At 46.4% G+C, this 23037-nt stretch overlaps 1 protein-coding gene across 1 annotated transcript in view; it reads right to left on the reverse strand.

The window, feature by feature from the left end:
• Positions 1 to 12563: 12563 nt before the first annotated feature.
• The window catches only part of ITIH5 (inter-alpha-trypsin inhibitor heavy chain 5), a 105843-nt gene continuing 95369 nt past the window's right edge, over positions 12564 to 23037 (reverse strand). Inside the window, exons 12-14 of the mRNA XM_031015447.3 lie at positions 19613 to 19729; positions 16148 to 16525; positions 12564 to 13524 (exon numbers count right to left, since the gene is read on the reverse strand). Of these exons, the coding sequence (XP_030871307.1) occupies positions 13223 to 13524; positions 16148 to 16525; positions 19613 to 19729 (797 nt within the window). The 3' untranslated portion in view covers positions 12564 to 13222. The remainder of the gene's footprint in view (positions 13525 to 16147; positions 16526 to 19612; positions 19730 to 23037) is intronic.

Genomic DNA, 23037 nt, shown 5'->3' on the forward strand with positions numbered 1-23037 from the left:
ACTGGAGTGTCAACCCAGTCATGCCCTTTAGGCTGGATCAGAAAAGCAGAGATTTGAAAAATTATGCTACATGGATTCTGTGCAATCATTTGGGTGACTTATTAAGAAGGATGGGAGCAGGTGCAGTTTGCAAGGATTTCATAAGGGGAATCTCATTAGCAGGAGAGGAAGGAGAAGAGAAGACCTACCCTGTCCCATCCTACAGAGAAACTAGATATTGCCCTTCAGAATTTATATTTTGGGTTCTGTTATCCATTTGTGCTTTTTCATTTTGCCTCTGGCCTCTCAGGAAACGAAGACAGACCCTGTTTAAGGATCAAGGCCCCCATATTGAGGAATGGAGGGTCCCCTTTCTCTCACTGAGGGCCTAGACAGATGGTCACCATCTAGGGGCCAAGCTGAACCATGTGTCTTCAGCATCCTGGCAGCACGCACAGCTCTGGGGACCCAGCCCATCCCAGGCTGTGCCCTGATGGAATGGGCTGGAAGCTTCTGGGAGTGCCAGTCTGGGATTTCCCTGGCCATCTTCCTTGTGTCCTGCTCAGCCTCTGAGGATTTTTGTCAGAGAGTAAAGAACTCAGAAGGCTTTTTAAAATTGTGCTAAAATATGCACAACATAAAGTTTATCATTTTAACCATTGTTGTATGTTATTCTTTGAGTGTAGTTAGTGCATCAATACTCACAAGTAGGTTTTGTCTGTAATTTTCACTCATGCAATTTGTCAGATTTTACTATCACTATGATGCTCACTTTTTTATTGTGATAAAACCATATGACATAGAATTTACCATCTTAACTTTTTTTTTTTTTTTTTTGAGACAGAGTCTCACTCTGTGGAGTGCAGTGGCGCGATCTCGACTCACTGCAACCTCCGCCTACTGGGTTCAAACAATTCTCCCACCTCAGCCTCCCAGGTAGCTGGGATTACAAGTATCCACCATCATGCCCAGCTAATTTTTCTATTTTTGTAGAGACGGGGGTTTCGCCATGTTGTCCAGGCTGGTCTTGAGCTCCTGATCTCAGGTGATCTGCCCACCTGGGCCTCCCAAAGTTTTGGGATTACAGGTGTGAGCCTGTACACACCTGCCCCATCTGAACCATTTCTAAGTGTACAGTTCAGTAGCATTGAGCACATTCACACTGTTGTGCCACATATCTCTAGAACTTTTTTGTCATTTAAAATGGAAACTCTGCACCCATTAAACAGTAACTCTCCTTTTAGCTCTCCTTGAAATCACTGGCCACCACCATTGCACTTTCTGTCTCTATTACTACTCTAGGGACCTCACATACATAGAATCATGCAATATTTGTCTTTTGTGACTGGCTCATTTCACTCAGCATAATGTCCTCAAGGTGCATCCATGCGGTGGTATGTATCAGAATTTCCTTCCTTTCTAAAGCAGAATAATATCCCACTGTCTGTATCTATTCATACTATATCTGCTTACCATTTTCCCATCGATGGACTTTGGGTTGCTTCCACCTCTTGGTAATTGGAGGAATGCTGCTGTGAACTGTGAACACGGGTATACACATCTCTCTCCAAGGCCCTGCTTTCAGCATCCTTCGTATATAATTTATTAGATGAGAAGCACATTCACGTGGTTTTATGTGGATCCCAAGGGCTGAGATTAACCACACACGTTTCAGTGACACCAAGAAGGGCTGTCACCCCAATCTCCAGGCCTAGAAAGGGAAATGTGGGGCATTTGTGAGGCTGGCTGCGATCTCCCAAGAGGATGTTTCTCACCAGCTTGTCTGGGGGTTGGTCGGCAGCCAGCAATGTCCCAGCACAGGGGCCAATCCCAGGGCTCTGCTCATGGCCACAGCGGTTCAATGAGTGGCATCCTGGACCTGGGCCCTCCCTGCTGCCAGGCCCACTCCTTCCCTCCTCTTCTCACCCCTGCATCAGGGCCCTGCATGCTGCGGCCTCCCCCTGCAGACCCCCCAAGTCCCCAGAGCCAGAAGCTGAGCGGCCCAACCTCGGGGGTCCTGAGCAAATTGGGCCTCCCTCTTCTCCTGCCTCTCCAGCAACACGGCCCGCCACCCCATCTCCCAGCACCCCTCACCGCATGCCCTTCCCTCTGCACAGGGTGCTAAAGTTTCCAGGCTGGACCGTGGTGTGGAAAAGGTGCCTCCGGGTTTATCAGAGTTCATCGGACTGTCTCACAGCAGGCGCCAGGCTGGCAGCATCGCCTCGACTTGAATTTCAACCATTTTCTCTGCTTAACACCTCCCTGGGCCATCCCTCCACCCCCTATATAATGAGCTCCATTCTTTCCCAGCTCTCAGTGGCGACAGCAGCCAAGCCCTACCGCACGGGGACAGGAATTGGCTGTACTTAACCTGCTGGGTTTCTCTCTCCCTTTCTTACCCGTCTGTTCAGCTGTAACCCTAGCAGGCCCCGCCAAAGAGGGGCGCCAAGGTGTTTGCTTCAGGGAGGACCTGAAGCAATTGGTCCCAGCTGGGAGCCAATCACTCAGGCCTGGCTCTGTGCTGACCGTGTGGTCAGCGGCGGGTCACTGGGTGTGAGCTTCCCTGTGACCCCCTAAGCAAGAAAGAATAGGCTCGCCTCTCCCTGACCTCACAGGGAGGTCTTGAGAACTGCTTTGGCCTAAACGTTAAAGTCCTGCAGAGGGAAGTAATTGAAGAGTTGTGGCCACAGGAGGTCAAAAACCAAAAAACAATCCTGGATATTGTGCCCGAAACTCTGCTCACTGCAAGGGGTGGGCCGTTGGCAGTAACCCGGGAGTGCGGGTCATTCCAGGCCCCCAGCTGGATGAATTAGGCCTAAGTCATAGCCCGAGGGCCGGAGGCTTGGCAGGACAGCCTGGCTGCCCCAGGACACAGCAGCAAAGCACCCTCCATGGTGGAGGCTTTAGGAGATCGCGTGGCTCAGGACCTCCACCTGGGAGTTAGCCTTTTTCTTTTTTTAAGAAAGAGAGTTGGCTGGGCACAGTGGCTCATGCCTGTAATCCCAGCACTTTGGGAGGCTGAGGCAGGCAGATCACTTAAGGCCAGGAGTTCAAGACCAGCCTGAGCAACACAGTAAGACCCCACCTCTACAAAAAACAAACAAACAAAACAAAAATTAGCTGGGCATGATAGCACACACCTGGGGTCACAGCTACCTTGGAAACTGAGACACGAGGATCCACTGAGTCCCAGAGGTCAAGGCTGCAGTGAGCCATGCTCACACCATTGCACTCCAGTGTGGGCAACAGAGGAAGGGCACATCTCAAAGAGATAGAGATTGAGAGAGAGAGAGAGAGAGACGAGTCCCTCGATTTCATATTTCACCAGATGCTCAAAGTGTCCAGGACTCAAAGGGGCTAAGCCTCTCATCTGCCAGGGTCCCTTCGGCTCCTGCTCCCTGGTGATCTGTAACTTGCCACTCCTTCCTCCCATCACCCTTTGCCCTGCACTCTGCCCTCCAGTACCAGGTGCCCTGGTCGACATGAGCCAGCAGGCCAGAGGTATGGGATCTACACCATCTCCCAGACAACGGGCACAAAAGAACAAACGAGTAGGGCACAGGGTGGGGGGCACCCGCCTCTCAGGGGAAACTCAGCTCAGGAGGCTTCCAGTGATCCTCAGTGAACCTCAGAAACTAATGACCCTTCCCAAGGCGCTGGATTCGAAGTGGCTTCGTTCACCTGGGTAGTGCTGCTGACCAAGGACGTGCAGAGGAGGAATGACTTGGAAACTTTTCCAAAACGACATCCCCTCTGGGTCCTGGGTTCTCTGCGGCAACCCCCGCCCCCGCCACTCCCCTTCTCTCCAACCCACAGGAGCTCATCCGCCGTGCCCAGGCCCCATCTCGAGTCTACCTTCCCCTCCTTTCTTTCTCGCTGGCTGCCAAACGTCCATGTTCTCCCCAGGACTTGCTTATCTCCTCTGCAGAAACCAGGGCACGTTCCCAGCACAGCACAGGATAACTGACAGGGAAAAAGGGAAGTTCCCCGGCTTCCACCTGCACCGCTGTGCCAGGTGTGGCCGGCGGCTCATTAATCACATCCACAGCTGCATTGTCTAGGCCTCTCCCAAGAAGACAGGTGACATCGAAAAGCCACTCATATGCATGTGAGTTCTGTCTCTCTTTATTTCATGCCCAGTTGTGGAGTAGTGCCCACCCCACCTCTGCCCCCCAAGAGGTTCTCCACCCCCAACCCCAGCTCCCCAGATATGTTTCCTGTCCTTCCAACTCACAATGATTTACTTCAGAAAGCTGCTGATTACGAGATGTTTCCGAGGATGTCATGTCTAAGGAAAAGGGAGAAACGTGAACTTGGAGCCGATCTGTGGTCTCTGGGCTTCCTGGGGTCTGAGGCATCAAGAGAGCAAACGTGGGCCCAGCAGAGAGGCCTGGCTGCCCGGCCAAGGCTCTTCCGCTGTGGGCCCCACACTCTCCCCCTCTCTAGCCAGGTTTCTTTCCAAAAAAAAAAAAAAAAGCCTTGTCCAACAACGAACACTTGGAAGGGGCTGGTGGACTTCCTAAGGTGGCCCTGTCACGTCCACCCATTAGGAGTCCCTGCCCACGCCCATCGTGGCCATTGGCAGAAGCAGCACAACATGGGCTACTGCAGACGCCACTTTTAGACGGAAATAGGCAGCTCCAAAACCACTGCTTCTGGAGGTGAAGAAAGGCCCGGGATGCGCAGGGGGTAGAAACAAGTGGGATCCTGGACTCAGGTGCAGCAGCCCACGGCAGTCACTGTAGACGCTGCTCTTGTTTAGTCCAGAGCCTCCCAGAGTCATGAAAAGAGGAAGGGCCTCGCAGCCAGGACAGCCTGATCCCGCACATTAGCTCTGTGATGAGGGCAGTGGATGACTCTTCTATACAATTTATTTTCCTTTTCCTTGGAGAGTTTTTGTTGTTGTTCTTGTTGTTGCTTGAGACGGAGTCTCGCTCTGTCTCCAGGCTGGAGTGCAGTGGCGCCATCTCGGCTCACTGCAACCTCTGCCTCCCAGGTTCAAGCAATTCTCCTCCTTCAGCCTCCCAAGTAGCTGGGATTACAGGCATGCGCCACCACGCCCAGTTAATTTTTTTGTATTTTTAGTAGAGACGGGGGTTCACCGTGTTGGCCAGGATGGTCTCGATCTCTTGACCTCGTGATCCACCCGCCTCAGCCTCCCAAAGTGCTGGGATTACAGGCGTGAGCCACCGTGCCAGGCTGAGAATTTTTATGATAAAGAAAAAAGTTATTAGATTAAATGCTCCTAGACATGTTTCCCCTCCAATGCTGGCCGGTGCTGTAAGACCCAGATCCAAGGCCAGCTCCTCTTGCACCCCAGATAGCACGATTTCTTCCTTTTGAAGCCTCCATCCTTTTACCAGAACCTCTCTAAGACAGGCAGCTGTCCACCTCTTATCATAACTAATTACACAAAACATTATCTCCAGGGAAGGACAGGAGGCATGCTCTGTCCCCTGTACATAGCCAGTGCCCACTGAAGATTAGTTGAATGAATGAATAAGTGAATGTGTTTGTTTTGAAGCATTTTCTCTGCTGGGAAAATTGCATGAACAATTTAGAATGCTATTGTCATTCAGTAATACACACAGTTTTATTCTATGTTATCTTCATCATTTAATTTCCAAAGTGCTCCATTTTAGTTTCCTGGGCAGACAGATGAAGAAATTGAAAGGATAAGCAGTTGCCTACAAGTTCTAGAACTTTCAGCTTCTAGAATATTCCCAGGCTCCAGCCCTCTTCAGTTTTGAGCTGAGCCTTAAATTGCTTTTGCCTTCCCATAGAAAGGTTTGTTTTCTTCTGTAACTTTCCCTGTGGACCTTCAGAATAGAAGCTGGACTTCCGGCCTTGTGTGACATTTTACTTTTTAACATTTATAGGGCTTATGTTAACTTCGTGGCTGAAAGAGTCAAGAAATAGGAGGCAGACTTCCAGTGGGAAATTGAACCAAATAAAGAATCAAGCATTCAGGCCTTCATTCACACTCAAATATCTGCAGCACTGTATTTTCTACATTGCCCTTACTCACTTCTAATAAAATTTGTTATTTTTTTAAAAAGCACACAAAAAAGCATGTACAATGAATTTTGTACTCATAGTTCAATGAAGTTATTTCATGGGCATGTCAATGAACTTAGTACATGTGATTTTCAACTTATATAACCAGAAATTCCCAGGAAGCCATCAGAACACTGGTCTTCTCTTGCACAAACACAGCTGTTGTTTTGAGGACATAGTATGATTAACAGAGAATTTTCAGGAAGAACACTGTGTCAATAAAAATTAATTTGGGTTGGCTTCCTATGAAATATACCATATATATATATATTAGAGAGAGGCATTTTTTCACCTTTATTTGCAATGTCCAAAATAGAAAAGGATGGTGCTGGAATGTCTCCTTCCTTTTGGCTCCCAGATCCCCAACCTCAAATATCTATAATATAAATATAGTCACTTTGAAGATAGAAAGTTTGCTTTAACTCCTAAGTTTGGGATGATTCCAGAATAGCTAAAGGGAAGTGACTTTGAAAGAAATCAGCACCGCAAACGTATGTTCAGAGCCACCAGTGTGTGCAGAGGCAGATGTGGAAACCAAGACATGGATGAGATCACTAAGGGGGAAAGTTCAGGGTACCAAAGAGAAACCTTAGGGTATGCCTACAGGTTGGTAGGAAGAAAGAAATTCATCAAAAGAGACTAGGAAAGATTTTAAAAAACCAAGGCGGGCAGATCACCTGAGGTCAGGAGTTCGAGACCAGCCTGGCAAACATGGTGAAACCGCGTCTCTACTAAAAATACAAAATTAGCCAGCTGTGGTGGTAGCAGATGCCTGTAATCCCAGCTACTCGGGAGGCTGAGGCATGAGAATCACTTGAACCCAGGAGGCAGAGTTTGCAGTGAGCCGAGATCACACCACTGCACTCCAGCCTGGGCGACAGAGCAAGACTCTGTCTCAAAAAAAAAAAAAAAAAAAAGATTCACACCAAAGAAGCAAAGGGATCCAGCATCTCATCAAAGAGAAACAAAGTCACTCTACAAAAGAAACAGAAGAAACAAAAGAAACAAAGTCAAACTACTCAACAGAGTCACGTAGTGGACGCCGAAGGCACTGATCGCTGGAGGGGACATTGAGATGGCAACGTGACGTCTAAGATGTGGTTCTGTTAATAGGGTGAAGGCAGAAGCTGAATCTGATGACTTAAGCAACTGACTAGGGCAGAAAAAAAATAAGGGTTCACATACCAACCACTAGAGCAAATTCAACAAGGAAATAAAAGAGAAGGTAGAAGCCCCAAGGGAGTGCAAGCAAGGGACAATAGTTTCAGACTAGAGGACATTTTTGGAACCATATCTGAAATCAAGAGAAAAGCACCTGGTGGAAAACAAGAATCTAGAGGGAATAAATGAGGCAACCACCTGAGGACGTGGGAAGAGAGGGGATCCAGAGTGGAGGGTGACAGCTGTGCTTGGAAGGAAGGGGGTACCAGCTGATAGAGCCGCACAAAGACACAGACCCTTTGATACGAGAAACAGTAAAGGAAGGAGGAGTTCCTGCCTCAGATTTGTCAGCAAAATAGGAGGCAGGGCCATGGAGGGAAGCTACGGGGCTCAGTGGCATAGGCAGCTGAAGGGGAATGGAGTGGCCATCGAGGCAATGCATGGAAAAAAAAACGATCGGTTCTGTCCAATGCTGTCAGGAGCCCTGCGGGTGGGATGACCATGGCAGGGTTCTCTGACTGTCCCCAGGCATTCTTCGTATCTCAGGAGAGGGAGAGGGGATGTGGATGCCACACTGGGGACCCATCTGGCATGGGGCAAGTGTTTCACCAAGCATTTTCCATGGTGGGTTCTCAGAGGCCACCAACTCACCAGCGCCATGCCTGAAACTATACGGAATAAGAAGATTGCCTCAATGTGGGAGAAGTTCCTGGCTGCCTGACATCCTAGGAAACATGTGGCTGCCTCTGTCCACGCTCCTCTTCCTTGCAGCTGACTGAACTCTCTCTCCATCTTTGGAGTGGTTTCCTAACCCCCTTCCTGCCTCCATAGTTGTCCCTCCTCTGAGCTCAGATAGCCCTCGGCAAGTTTCCTTACAGTATTGATCACACTCTTTCTATCTTTGCATTCTTTCTTATTTATTTATTTATTTTTAAGACAGAGTGTCACTCTGTTGCCCAGGTTGGAGTGCAGTGGTGCAATCTCAGCTCACTGCAGCCTCAACCTCCGGGCTCAAGCAGTCCTCCCACCTCAGCCTCCCAAGTAGCTGGGACTACAGGCACGCATCACCACGCCCAGCTTATTTTTAAAATTTCTCTAGAGATGCAGTTTCCCTATGTTGCCCAGGCTGGGCATTCTTTCAACATCCTGTTCTAAACTAAGGATTCCAGAGAGGCATGAACTTTGTTTTCCTTGGAATCCCTGGGCCTGACACACTGGAACTAAATACATACTGGAGTCACTGAATGAATAGTTTAGCATTTTTCACATGGCAGCTCAGGAAGCATCTTTGTCTGAAGGCAGAAGATAAACATCACAGGACAGTAGATATTCCCTACTCCAGTTCCTTTATTTTTTTGAGACAGGGTTTTGCTTGATCACCCAGGCTGGAATGCAGTGGCATGATCACAGGTGCCTGCAACCTCAACCTCCTGGTCTCAGGTGATCCTCCCACCGCAGCCTCCTGGGTAACTGGGACTACAGGTGCTTGCTGCCACACCTGGCTACTTTTTTGTGTGTATTTTTTGTAGAGACAGGGTTTTTCCATGTTGCCCAGGCTGGTCTCGAACTCCTGAGCTCAAGTGATCCACCCGCCTTGGCCTCCCAAACTGCTGGAATTACAGGTGTGAGCTGCCACGCCAGTCCCTTCATTTTAAAGCCACAGAAGATGCCAAAAGCAGAGATAAGTCAACTTGAGTCCTTGACATTAGTTGTTCACTTGTTTTCTCTTTAACGCAGCCCACCAGTGATGCCTCCTTTGTGTCCTATGTCTGTTTTGGTTCTAAGCATCTGTTGTCCCGTTCAGCTTGTAACATAGCTCAATTGAAATCTAAATGCGATCCAGTAAAACCACTCAGAACCGGAGGCAGGAGTGCCAGAACCACGAGTTAGAAATGGCACCTAGGAGGGAAATGACCCCGAGCCCAGTGGAAGCAGCACCAGTCAAGACGGTGGGCAAAGTGTGTGCAGAAGAGTACCCAATAATGTACTGGTCCCAATAATGATCAAAGTTTGGGATGCCAGAGTCCCCAGACGGGAATGGACTGAGAGGTTTAAGACCCTCCGGTGTATCTGACAGTTTCAGAAGAGCACAGGAATCACTGCTGTGAATTTGCTGTTCTCTACAATAAATTGTATTACTTTAACGTTATTCTTCCAATGTTGCTACCCCATTTACATATCATTGTGTGTAATTGAGAAATGCCTACAAACAAGCAGTGCAGTTAGATTCTTCAAGTTTTATTCTCAACAGCCCCAATTCCATTTTCCCTTAGAAAAATAAACAGACCAATATGTTGTTTGTTTTTACGCATCGTTGTCTTATAAATTTTTGTCTAAGTAAAATGTCTCTTGAATGTGAACTGTCTCATACCCCACTAATTATTTAAAACTGACTAAAATAAATATTTAAAGCTACATTTATAAGTATTTGCTTAGCTGTGTTATTTGTTATTTATTTTAGCTGGATCATGTCCTACAGTTCCAAGAGTCCTTTAAATTTTAATAACAGCATTGTTTGTGTACATTCTGGGAAGCTTAAAGAACAGAAAAAGAATTAACGTTTTGAATGATTTGGTGTCTTAGTCAGCTTGGGCTGCCTTAACAAGAATACCACAGACTTGAGTAGCTTAAACAAAACACATTTATTTCTCACAGTTCTGGAGGCTGGGAAGTCCAAGATCAAGGTGCCAGCAGACGTGGTGTCTGGTGAGGGCCATCTTCCTGGCTTGCAGGTGGCCATCTTCTCATCATATCCCCACGTGGTGGAGAGGAAAAACACCATCTCTCCCATGTCTTTTTTTTTTTTTTTTTTTTTTGACGGAGTTTGGCTCTGTCACTCCAGCTGGAGTGCAGTGGCGTGATCTTGGCTCACTACAAGTTCTGACTGCCTGGTTCAAGCGATTCTCCTGCCTCAGCCTCCCAAGTAGCTGGGACTACAGGCACACACCACCACGCCCAGCTAATTTTTGTATTTTTAGTAGAGACGGGGTTTCACCATGTTGGCCAGGATGGTCTCCATCTCCTGACCTCATGATCCACCCTCCTCGGCCTCCCAAAATGTTGGGATTACAGGTGTGAGCCACTGCACCTGGCCCCATGTCTCTTCTTATAAGGGCCTTAATCCCATTCGTGAGGGCTCTGCCCTCAAGACCTAATAACCTTCCAAAGGTCCCAATTCCAAGAACCATCACATTCAGGATTTAAGCTTCAACATACGAATTTGGGGAAGACATATACACTCAATCCAAGGCATGTCATTTAGCCAAAAGTTAAAGTTAAAGGAATGAATCCTGTTCCTAATCCACCTATCAGGATACACGATTCAATTAAATGTTGAATGTTACTCCCAGAGAAACACAGAGGTGCTCACTCCGATTCCCAGTCCCTGGCCTCCTCAGCACAGCTGCGGCACCGAGGGAATCTTGTGATGATTTCTCCTCCCAACATCCCCTCCCTTTAGCCTGAAGTTGTAAAGCATTAAAAAGTCAAATGGAGGAAGATGGTGCACCTAGCATGGGGCCGTGGGGGGTCAGGGGAGGATAGAGAACAATGTTCCTTCATTTTGAAAGGCAGAGATGCTGACTTGTTCAAGGTCCCAGTTAGTCAGTGATTATGACACATTAACTATTGTGATAACAAGATTTATCTCCTCTAATTATGACATATTTCTTCATCTCATTCAATTACTCATTTTGGAACAACCCTCACCCTGGTTTATAAATGCTCAAGGAAAATAAATGATTGCCCAGATAGTGAAACAGGGTCAAAGCAAACAAAACGATTCTGGAGGTTCAGTGTAGCCCTGCATTAAGTATGTTGTATGACTTGGCAAAAACCACTCCACGGCACTCTCTGCCTCAGTTTCCCTATCTGGGAAGATTTTTCTGAACAACAGAAAATACTATATTTTTTTTATCAAATGCAAAGGTCCTAACTATAAGCTTGGTATGGGGTTTCGGGCTTTCAGGTACTGACCCCATTTGAAAAAAAAAAAAAAAAAGATCTACACGTACAGAAGAGGAAGAAAAAAGATGATATTTTTCTAAAGTAAAATATAATTTTTAAAAATGAAAGCTCAACTTTGTTACTTATGTTTTTCTGAGCAAGCAAGTTAGCTATGGATATCTCATTGGAATGTTTTTCTCAGCTCTTAAAGTAGCAGCACAGGCAGTAGGAACTGGTCTTTCCTAATAACGTCCTCATTTCTGCAGTGTCGAGACTTACACCTGAAACAACAGATCACTGCTCCAAGTGCTCCACAGGGGACAGGGCCACCTGGCTCCAGGGCTGTCTGTCCAGCTGGGATTTACATAATAGGAAGGCCCCGGGGAGCCTGGCCAGCTCCCTGGCTACCTCTAGCTCCCGCTCCCTTTCTCTGAGCTCTACAGTCTGAAAGCATCTGTCAGCAGCACTGGCTGGCAGCCTTTGCACCTCTGGCATGAATACAGGCAGCTGAGGTTGGGAAGACGGAAGGCAAATAAATAGCACAGCAGACAGGCCCTGGTGTGGTGGGTTCACAAAGCAGAGAGAGACGAGCCCAGATAGTCCCCCAGCGCTAACTTGTTCCCGAAGCCGCTGCGTCCGACAGGAACACGTGGATGTCATCTTACTGCCTGAATGTTTCCCCAGGGAAGGCAAACATGATAAACAATTTTCTTAACTCAGGTTTTCCTCCCAGTGCTAAGCATGCCTTCTCATTTCACGCGGGGGCTGCTCTGGTGTCAAGCCCCATGGAAGAAGCCTCTTGTGAGGCCAGCCCCAGAGCCTTGAACTCTGGCCTGCATCGAAGCATTCCACTTCCCCGGCCACAGTCTTTCTTTCTCTGCTGTTTCGCCCAAGCGCTCCCGGTATCCGTCCGCTGAAGGGTGACGTTCATTGACTCTGGAAGCCCCCTCTCATCTTAACCTTTTCCTTAAGGCATCAGGTTTGTCCAAGTTTTGGAATTAAAGCCCCTGTCCACGAGCTGGTTTCCTGACTTTTTTTCTATCTGACATGACAGAAGCTGGAAGTCCTAGATTTCCTAAGCACCGACATGCTTCCTGCTATAGGTGGGCTGGTGGACCTGCTCTGAGCCGGCTCTGCCTCCCGTCCTAGCATTGTGCACATGTAATTGATCACCTCCTGGAGGACCACAAGGAAAAAAGGTCTGGGAACTATGACAAAGGCTGGAGAGCTCCAAGTAAAAGATGCATCATTCACTTGGCCAATTCTTCATCACGAAGACATGCCAGTAAAATCAACCACATGGAGTTGTCCTGTGTATGAAAAGCCCTTAGCTTATTGGAACAAATTGGAGAATAGCCATTAGCAAAGTCAAGTGGTTTACAAAGCCCATTAGAAAGAGATCAGTATCTGAGCTGTAGATGTTTCTATTTTCAATCAAATTTCTTTTTAATGAAAACTAATTTTTAAGGGCAAGATACCACAGCAGAAGACAAACCTCTCGCAAGAAAAGACTTCATGGTTTACAACGATCAAATGTATGGGCTATTTGCCTGATTGGTGGCCTGGACTCAGCGAGAGATTCCTTTGCAGCAGAGGTTGGCCACACATCTGGGGGCTGCAACACCACTGAAAAGACAGCTTTCTAAGCATTAGTGTAAGGCAAAAAGCAGAGTGCCTAAACTTGGCCATTTCCACCAAGAAAAAAAGTTTCATAGCAACCTTCCTTCACCAGAAAGGCTTACTTTATGATATGCTAACAGAACAGAAAAGCAGGTTGGGATAAGATACAGACTTTGTTGCATTTAGCTATGACCCTTCTCTCCCCTCCGTGGATGTGGGCAGGGTGGGGAGAGGCAGGAAGAGGCAGTAGAGGGAAATGACATTTGCACTCAGGCTTCCCGCCCCTACCCACCCCTACCCTTCGCCCAGACAGACGTCGGATCTACGCTGCACCAGGGGTGGGTCATGGAGTCCAGCTAATTGCCAGGAGCTGAGGCATGTACAAGCCATGAAAAGAGCTGCCCCACGGCCTCCCCACATCACTGTCCTTCATGCACTTGCATCTTTAAGGCTGCTAGCTTCAGAGCTCCCTGGACATTCCCTGGCCAAGTGTCATCCCTGTGTCAAATGGATGGGATGCCAGGTAATCCTTGTACTCCCCGTCAATCAGTTTGGCGGCACTGTTCCTGGCAAACCAGCAGTCTATCTGCTCTTCCCCGTTGTAAATCTTCCTTTGCTTCCAGACCACTGGGACTTGGTGGCCTTTCACTGTTAGGATGGCCTCAGGCCCCTCTCCCGCCTGAAGGAGCAGAGGGTGAGTGAGGTTCTGGCTGGGCCCTGCAGGGTCTTCTGTGAGTCTGGCATCCTGATTCAGGAACTGACCTGGGAGGACAAGGAAAAGCATCGGGTCTCAGTCAAATGCAGAAACCTCGTGCTGAAATCCAACTTCAGAGCTACCAGTGGCAGAAAGGCTTACAACTGGCCACAGCCCGAGACTGGACTCTCCCGGTGACATGGAAGAACATGTGCTCTGGGGGGCAGGGTGGAGAGAGCTGAGGATTTATCCACACTGTGGGATTTACCCATGACTGCTGGAAGCTTCCCAGCTGCTAACACTAGAAAGTTGTGTAACCTACACAGCGATAACCACGGTCTCCTACTGAGTCCAGAGGACAGGACGGGGCATATGAAGAGGGAAGTAGTGTTCCATCTTCTCTCTGTCCTCTTCCCAGTCACAGGCCCGCCTCCTTTCTATCCGTCTCAGGTCTGCGCTGGGTGGGGGTGGAAAGCAGTCAGCTCAGCTCCTCTCTGACCCTCGTCCTCAGGACTCTCCTGGTCAGATGGCAGCACTGCTCAGGCCAAAGGAATAAAGAGCTGTGTCTGCAAGGGGAGCTCATGCTGGGCCGCCAGGCCCCACGAAACGCGGCCAGCTCAAGAGCCAGGAAATCCTGCCTACTAAACTGAGCCCTGACAATGGCTTGCTCTTTATTTTTGGGCAAGGGGCCCACATGAAATTACACATTGAAGAAAGCTGGGTAGAATGGCCCGCCTGCTGGGCACGGCCACGTGGGTGCCTCCCCGGTGGGGGTGTCGCTCAGGCTGGGCGCTGGGCAAGGCTGCCTCGTGTCTGTGTATTCTTGCTGAGAGCAAAGGAACTGGACCCTCAGGTGACTACATTTCAATTCCTCGTTCATTTTCCCAGAAGGCTAAAGAGAACTACTGGTTTATAAAGTCCATTCCTAGCTCACAAAGCCCAGGAAGAAATCTAATTTTCATATTACATATGTAGTAATCTAATGTTCATATTACATATATAGTAATCTAATTTTCATATTACATATGTAATTTTCATGTTACATATATAGTCATACACCACATCATGACATTTTAATCAATGATGGACTGAAAATATGATGGTGGTCCCATAAGATTATAATAGCATATTTTTAGTGTACCTTTTCTATGTCTAGATATGTTTAGATGAACAAATACTTATCATCGTGTTGCAATTGCCTGCAGTAGTCCATGCAGTCACATGCTGTACAGGTTTGCAGCCTGGGAGCAATAGGAGACACCACATAGCCTAGCTGAGTGGGTAGTATGTGACACTATGTGACACTATCTAGAGAGGTTTGTGTAAGGATATTCTAGATGGTCACATAATGACCAAATCACCTAACGACCATTAGAATGTATCCGTGTCACTAAGCAAGGCATGACTGTGTGTGTCTGTGGGTGTGAATATATATAATATGTACATATATACACAGACTGTGTATGTGTACACACACACATATATACAGACTGTGTATATATATACACACACACACACACACCATACATAGACTGTATACATACATACATATATACATACACAGACTGTATATGTATACACACACATATACATATAGACTGTGTATATATATATATATACACACACCATACATACATACACAGACTGTATACATACATATACATATACACACACATTCATACATACAGACTGTATACCTATATACATATATACATACATAGACTGTATATATATATACATATATATACACACACATACATATACAGACTGTGTATATATACACACACCATACATACATACAGACTGTATATATACACACACATACATACACAGGCTATATATATATATATATATATACACACACACACATTATACATACATATATACACAGAGTGTATACATACATATGCACATATACACAGACTGTACATATATACACACACCATACATACAGACTGTATATATATACACACACATCATACATACAAAGATGGTATACATATATATACATACACAGACTGTGTGTATATATATACACATATCATGCACACATACATAGACAGTATACATACATATATACATACAACAGACTGCGTATATATACACACACACATACATATGTACATATACAGACTGATATATATATTATGTATATGTGTGTATATATAGACTGTATATATACATACTTATCAGTCTGTCTCTACATATATGCATACATACAGATTGTATATATAATACATATATACATGTATAATATATTTATAATATATAATACATTATGTATATGTATATATGTATAGACTGTATATATATACATACATACATATACAGACCATATACACACACATATACAGACTGCATATATAATATATATTATGTATTTATATAGAGAGACTATATATATACACATATGCAGTCTGCATGTACATATATGCATACATACAGACTATATATAATACATATATACATATATAATATATAATACATTATGTTTACGTATATATGTATAGACTGTATATATATGCACACACACACATACATACATACATACATATGTGGACTGTATATATAATAAAAACCACATTCCTATTGAATTTCTCAGTCAAACTAAAGGTGTTGGCAATATCAGCTTTGCTTGGGAAATGTAACTCTGTCCTCTATACCCAGCGTGAGGAGAGCGCAGCTTCCTACCTAGCAGTCCGTGGCAGTTGCTGGAAAGGCCTTCGCTGTTGGCAATGTAGAAACCCAGGTGGTGTCGCTGGAAGGGTGCCGGCTTTTTGTAGAGGTGGATGAGGATGACAAAGGCTATGGAGCCCTCGATGGTGACGGTGACATTGGCGTTGGCAGACACGGACACCTCCAGCCCCCGGCTCCCCACCACCACACTCTGGTTGCAGGGGAGCACCAGTCTGTCCCCACCATCCAAGATGACTCTGCTCGGTGTGATCTCGAGATAAGATCTCTCTGGCTTGTTGATGAGGATGGTGATAGTGCGGAAGTAAGTGCGCTGTTTCTTGTGGCCATTTGGAGGGGCGGGTGCCCCAATTAACTCTCCGTTCACTGTCACACCTCAAAGGCCAAGGGGAAAAGAACAAGGTTAGAAAATCTGGCCAGGAGTGGTGGCTCACGCCTGTAATCCCAGCACTTGGAAGACCAGGGCAGGTGGATTGCCTGAGTCCAGGAGTTCAAGACCAGCCTGGGCAACACAGAGACCCCATCTCTACTAAAAATAAAAAATTAGCTGAGCATAGTGGTGCAAGCTTGTAGTCCCAGCTAGTTCACTTGAGCCCAGGAGTTCCCTTGAGGCCAGGAGTTCAAAGCTGCAGTGATCTGTGATTGCACCACTGCAGTCTATCCTGGGCTACAGAGTGAGATCCTATCTCATTTAAAAAAAAAAGAAGAAGAAGAAGAAAAAAAGAAAATCTATCCGTGCCCAACGCATCAAGTTAGAATTTCCCTCCTCCTTTGGGCTTATCTTTGTATCTCTAGTACCAAAAACATGTCTGACTTACACACAGAGGCCACTCAGTGGTTACCAAGTGAGTGAACGAATGAGGGAATGCGTAAAGTTATGTGCGGATTTTTTACTGTTGTCTGACCAGTATGTTGGGATAGGGGAGAGAGGATATAGTTTTGGGTCAAGATACCGTAGAAGGAGGCATGAAGCTAAGTATTTGTGCATCTACACACAGCTTACCATGTTTGTCTGGTTTCCTTCCAGTGTGGCTGTAGTGATAAGAACTCTTGTATGACCCTGATATGTATTTTGTATCTACCAGAGGCTGCTGATCCTAATTCGGACATCTTTTATTATTATTATTATTATTATTATTATTATTATTATTATACTTTAAGTTTTAGGGTACATGTGCCCAACGTGCAGCTTTGTTACATATGTATACATGTGCCCTGTTGGTGTGCTGCACCCATTAACTCGTCATTTACATTAGGTATATCTCCTCATGCTATCCCGCCCTCCTCCCCCGACCCCACGACAGGCCCTGGTATGTGATGTTCCCCTTCCTGTGTCCATGTGTTCTCATTGTTCAATTCCCACCTATGAGTGAGAACATGCGGTGTTTGGTTTTCTGTCCTTGCAATAGTTTGCTCAGACATCTTATGATGCCACTGAGCAGTGTGGGAGAATGCAAACTTAGTTGTTGTTTTTTGTTTTGTTTTGTTTTTGTCCAAAAACTCAAGTTCTTCCACTTAGGTGTTCGTCCTTAGACAAGTCGAAAAAAAATAAAAATAAAAAACGTGTAATCCCAGTTTCTGGGGAAGCTGAGGCAGGAGAATCACTTGAACCCAGGAGGTGGAGATTATAGTGAGCTGAGATGGTGCCACTTCACTGCAGCCTAGGCAACAGAGTGAAACTACATCTCAAAAAAACAAAAACCCTGCCTCAATTTCCTTATCTGTAAAATGGATGGACAGATGGAAAACCTAACAGAATTTTTGCGAGGATCCCAGAAGGTAGCATTTGTGTAAGTTGTAAACTGCTATGAAATAGAACTCCTTTTTTTTCTTCATCATTATGAACATCACTGGGGCTTTTCTTGACTTGAGCAAGGCCTGTGAACCAGGCCCCAGGGTTCCGTGCTGTCTGGCTGAATAGCGAACAGATGGCAATTGCACTTGAGATGTTTGGGGCTGAATTAGGTGATGCATGTTAAATGTGTTTTGCTCTCAGGCAAAGCAGCAATTTGCAATAAGAAAAGATTGCTATATAATTAACTCTTGTTTTCTCTGCTTTGAGAATAATCTTCCCAGTAATCTTCCCAATAAAACTTCTTAGACATTCAAGGAAGAAAGGGCCTTCTCTGGGGCAAGGGGTCAGGGGAGAAGAGAAATCCCAGCATGAGAAGAGCCTATGCTCTTCCAGCCTCAAAGTTCTAAGCATTTTCGGGCTGAGTTCCCATCACGGACATCTCGCCGAAGACAGAAACCATGCGAACTGCTCCCAGAATAGGAGGTATTTCCAAGGACATATACAGTTAGGCCCCTGTCTTGCTCCTGAGCCCTTTGAAATAAGAAACAGTAGAGATTTGGCTCTGAGGCTATAAAGTCCCGCAAGAAAACATGTGTTGAAGGAACCCCAGGATCAAACTCTACGTAATTGCATCACACATATCACCTGCTGGGGGACCCTGTGCAACCCAACATTCCAAGACACGTTCTCAGCAGTGAGAAGTGCCAGAGTGCCCACTCCAAAGCTTGTCCTCACAGAGCTGCACATGGTTTGTTACCTGCATTGAACTTGAAAAGCTTTCTCTGTGCTAATCTCTTTCACCCAGGCCCTCTACAGACCAACAGGGGCCAGAGAGCCCCTTTGTCCATATACATTCACAGCACACAGACAGAGCTGTGGATTAACATCTGACATCCCATCTAAGTCATCAAGAAACTGACATGAGTTTAGAACCTTGGCCTCCCCGGCATCACAGCTTTTGAATGGATAGACACTATGACAATAATACACAATAATATATCGTTGATTTCTTTTCTTTTTTTTTTTTTTTTTGAGATAGAGTCTCGCTCTTTTCACCCAGGCTGGAGTGCAGTGGCATGATCTCAGCTCACTGCAACCTCCGCCTCCCAGGTTCAAGTGATTCTCCTGCCTCAGCCTCCGGAGTAGCTGGGATTTCAGGTGCCCACCACTATGCCGGGCTAATTTTTTTGTAACTTTAGTAGAGATGGGAGTTTCACCATGTTGGCCAAGCTGGTCTTGAACTCCTGACCTCCGGTGATCCACCTGCCTCGGCCTCCCAAAGTGCTGGGATTACAGGCATGAGCCACCGCGCCCAGCCTACATAGCGGATTTCTAAAGCACTTGAGCATTTAAAAAACAACTTCATAACCAGTTTCATTTGATCCATTTTATATTAGCTCTGTGAGGCCAAGAGAGTGTTCCTATCTCCATTTTACAAGGGAAACAACTCCCAAGGCATGTGCCCAAGGCCACACGGCACTTGTCATAAAGCAGGGAGTTGGATGCATAAGTCCAGGAGCGCAGTGCGCTTCCCTTAACCAATGACGATACTCACTGAGTGTCTATAAGGTGGCCCTTGGATCACTGGACATCCATCTGAAGAACAGAGGGGGATGCAGTACCTACCTGGTCCTTGCCCAGATGCTGCAGTGGAAGGTAGAACTTACCAGAGTCCCTGTGATCAGAGACCAGCCTGAGGATGTCCCCGGGCTGCCCATCAATGTTGAAGCACACGGTGAGTCTGCTCAGGGGGAAATCCACAACAAAGTGGGGATCGCCATCCACTGCCAGAGCAGAAGAAAACGGAGAGAAAAAGAAAGACACTTATTGAGTACCTTCCTTGTGTAGGTGCTACTCTCTATTTTCTCATGAATTATTTTATTGAATCCTGAAAACTATTCTGGAAGGAGGTGTCCTCAATTTCCAGATGAGGAAGGTGAGTGGGAGGGAAACAACTCCCCAGAATTACCCAGTGAGTTGCAGTAAACATTTGACTTCAGGTCTTCTAAATTCCAATATAATGCTCCTTTCATCACACCTCAGCTCAGTCTAGACAACTAAGCTTTGAGAGGTGAGAGGAGAAGGAAAGAGAGATCCCCACACACCTTCAACTGGTACTCAGTCCCCATGCTTCCATTTCCCAGGGGGACATTCCTTGCTATTTGCTTTCTCCTTTAACGGCACACATGCAGAGGACTTTCCTCCCTATGACGGGAGATCTATGGTGCTTCTTCTCCCAGGAAGCCATGGGCTACCCCAGGCTCATTCGCAGCGTCAGCTGTACACCACCCCTGCACGCAGGCACTGAGAGCCATGCCCAGCTTAGACGCAGAGGCAAGGGAAGCAAAAAGCGAGCAGGCGGCCAGCCGCACAGTCAGGGTGCTGGCGGAAACCCCTCCTTTGGGTCACACCGACTTCACTGCTCTGAAATTTCTGTCCACAGATGAGACCGCAAAGTTCAGCTGACAGTTCTTATCTGTTCTCCTCATTTTCACCTCTGTTAAAGGTGAACAGCCTTGCCTTTTATTATACAGACAGAAGATTTCTTGAGAATCTATATCAATTCTCTTACCAGATTGGAGATTTGCCTTCTCTCTAATTTATATTCCAAGTGCAATTTGTTTATTTTATTTATTTTTGAGACAGGGTCCCACTCTGTTGACCAGGCTGGAGCACAGTGGTGCAATCATAGCTCACTGCAGCCTCAAACTCCTGGGCTCAAACGGTCCTCCCACCTCAGCCTCCTGAGTAGCTGGGACTACAGGCACGTGCCACCATGCCGGGCTAATTTTTTATTTTTTGTAGGGACAGGGTCTCACTATGTTGCCCAGGCTGGTCTCAAACTCCTGGGCTCAAGCATTCCACCCACCTCAGCCTCCCAAAGTGCTGGGATTTCAGGCGTGAGCCACCACACCGGCCTACAACTTGTTTCTCAAATGCCCCTCTGCTTTCTGTGCACATGGACATGTCTGCATGCACGCTGTGCACGGTGTAGGCAGGGGCCAGGCAGAGTCCACTCTTTTTAAGCTGCAGCAAACTAACATTCCTGCATTCACTGCTGAGAAACCCTTTCTGCCCCAGCATCCCTGACACGGGCCCTTGAGAGGATCTGGCTGCTCTCCCTGGGAAGTGCCTCAACTTCCCTGAAAATTGCAACATATGAAGAAATTCAAGGTGCTTGTCTTTTGCTGATGGGGAAAAACTGACCCCCAGAGGAGATCAAAGCTCTCATCCACATTGCTGGCATTTTTCAGGCATGCACGCAGTTGTCTCTTGGCGTCCATGGGGGATTAGTTCCAGGACCCCCGCGGATACTAAAATCCATGCGTACTCAGGTCCATGACATACAATAGTGTAGTATCTGTATACAACCTTCGCACAGCCTTCCATACACTTTATTTTTAATCTATTTTTATTTATTTTGTTTTTGAGATGGAGGTTCACTCTGTCACCCAGGCTGGAGTGCAATGGTGCAATCTCAGTTCACTGCAATCTCTGCCTCCTGGGTTCAAGCGATTCTCCTGCCTCAGCCTCCTGAATAGCTGGGATTATAGGCGTGCACCACCATGCCCAGCTAATTATTGTATTTTTAGTAGAGATGGGGTTTCACCATGTTGGCCAGGCTGGTCTCCAACTCCTGACCTCAGGTGATCCACCTGCCTCGGCCTCTCAAAGTGCTGGGATTACAGACATTAGCCACTGCACGCAGCCTTTCTATACACTTTAAATCATCTCTAGTTTACTTATAATAACGAATGCAAAGGAGATGCGATGTAAATAGTTGTTCCACTACATTGTTTAAGGAACAAAGACAAGAAAAAGTCCGTACATATTCAATACAGATGCAATTCCTTTTTCACGTATTTTTGATCTGTTGTTGGTTTGATCCTTGGGACGCGGGACCCATGGAGATAGAGGACAACTGTCTAGCTCATCTGACAGTTTTCTGAGAGTTTCTATGTGCACATACCACACCATTTCTACTCAAATTGTCCAAATTTCTTTACAAGGAAAGATAGTGCTTGCTCCAAAAAAGAGGGGAGGGTCAAAAAGTCATTACTCCAGGCAGCATCCAAGAGGAAGCTTTTCTGGCATTCCATAAAGCCTGTGTGTGTGTGTTGGAAGGAATTACATTCTGTCTCCTGCAGACTGTGCGGACTCTATATCCACAGCTCATCTCTGGGATGTCCCTGGCTTTAGGAACTTGCACGTACAGCACAGCAGCAGAAAGGCAACAATCAAGACTTCCAGAGGATGATCTGGACACAGCAGAACAAAACCCAGTCATAGGTTGTTCTTTCCTCTGAATTTTTATTATAGTTCCAGGATGCTGGCAAAAGGAAATTTCATGACATTTGAAAAAATCTGTTCTTCCCTTCTGAAGCCATGAACTGAAAAAAATGAAAACAAAAACAAAGCCTGCCTGTCACACCAGACATTTTTATTTTGGTAGCACCATTTTATGTTTATGATAGCAGAGGCTGGAAGGATGCATGCTCCGGATCTCTAAAACAAATGTCTTCTAAACTCAATAAGGGTCAGAATGTGCCTCTGCCACCCATCTATTGGGTGGTGCAATATAGCTCACTGCAGCCTCATCGGGTTTCCTGCCAGGCTTCCTGGGGACTGTGCTATCTCCACGGTGTTTATGGGATGGTTTCATAACAGCTGCGCTTCTCAGGCTCTGCCTCACACTGTGGGCTTGATACATTGCTGAATGAGCTGGTATTTTTCACTGGCTTCAAGGAATTCTTGGTTTTACACTTTTTTTTTTTTTTTTTTTTTTTGAGACAGAGTTTTACTCTTGTAGTCCAGGCTAGAGTGCAGTGGCACAATCTTGGCTCACTGTAACCTCATCTTCCCAGGTTCAAGTGATTCTCCTGTCTCAGCCTCCCCAGTAGCTGGAACTACAGGCCCCTGCCACCATGCCTGGCTAATTTTTGTATTTTTAGTAGAGACGAGGTTTCACCATGTTGGCCAGGCTGGTCTTGAACTCCTGACCTCAAGCAATACACCCACCTCGGCCTCCCAAAGTGCTGGGATTACAGGTGTGAGCCAGCACACCTGGCCTGGTTTTACACTTTTTAAACAT

The sequence above is a fragment of the Gorilla gorilla genome, chromosome 8 (genome assembly GCF_029281585.2).
Source record: "Gorilla gorilla gorilla isolate KB3781 chromosome 8, NHGRI_mGorGor1-v2.1_pri, whole genome shotgun sequence".
NCBI classification, from domain to species: domain Eukaryota; kingdom Metazoa; phylum Chordata; class Mammalia; order Primates; family Hominidae; genus Gorilla; species Gorilla gorilla.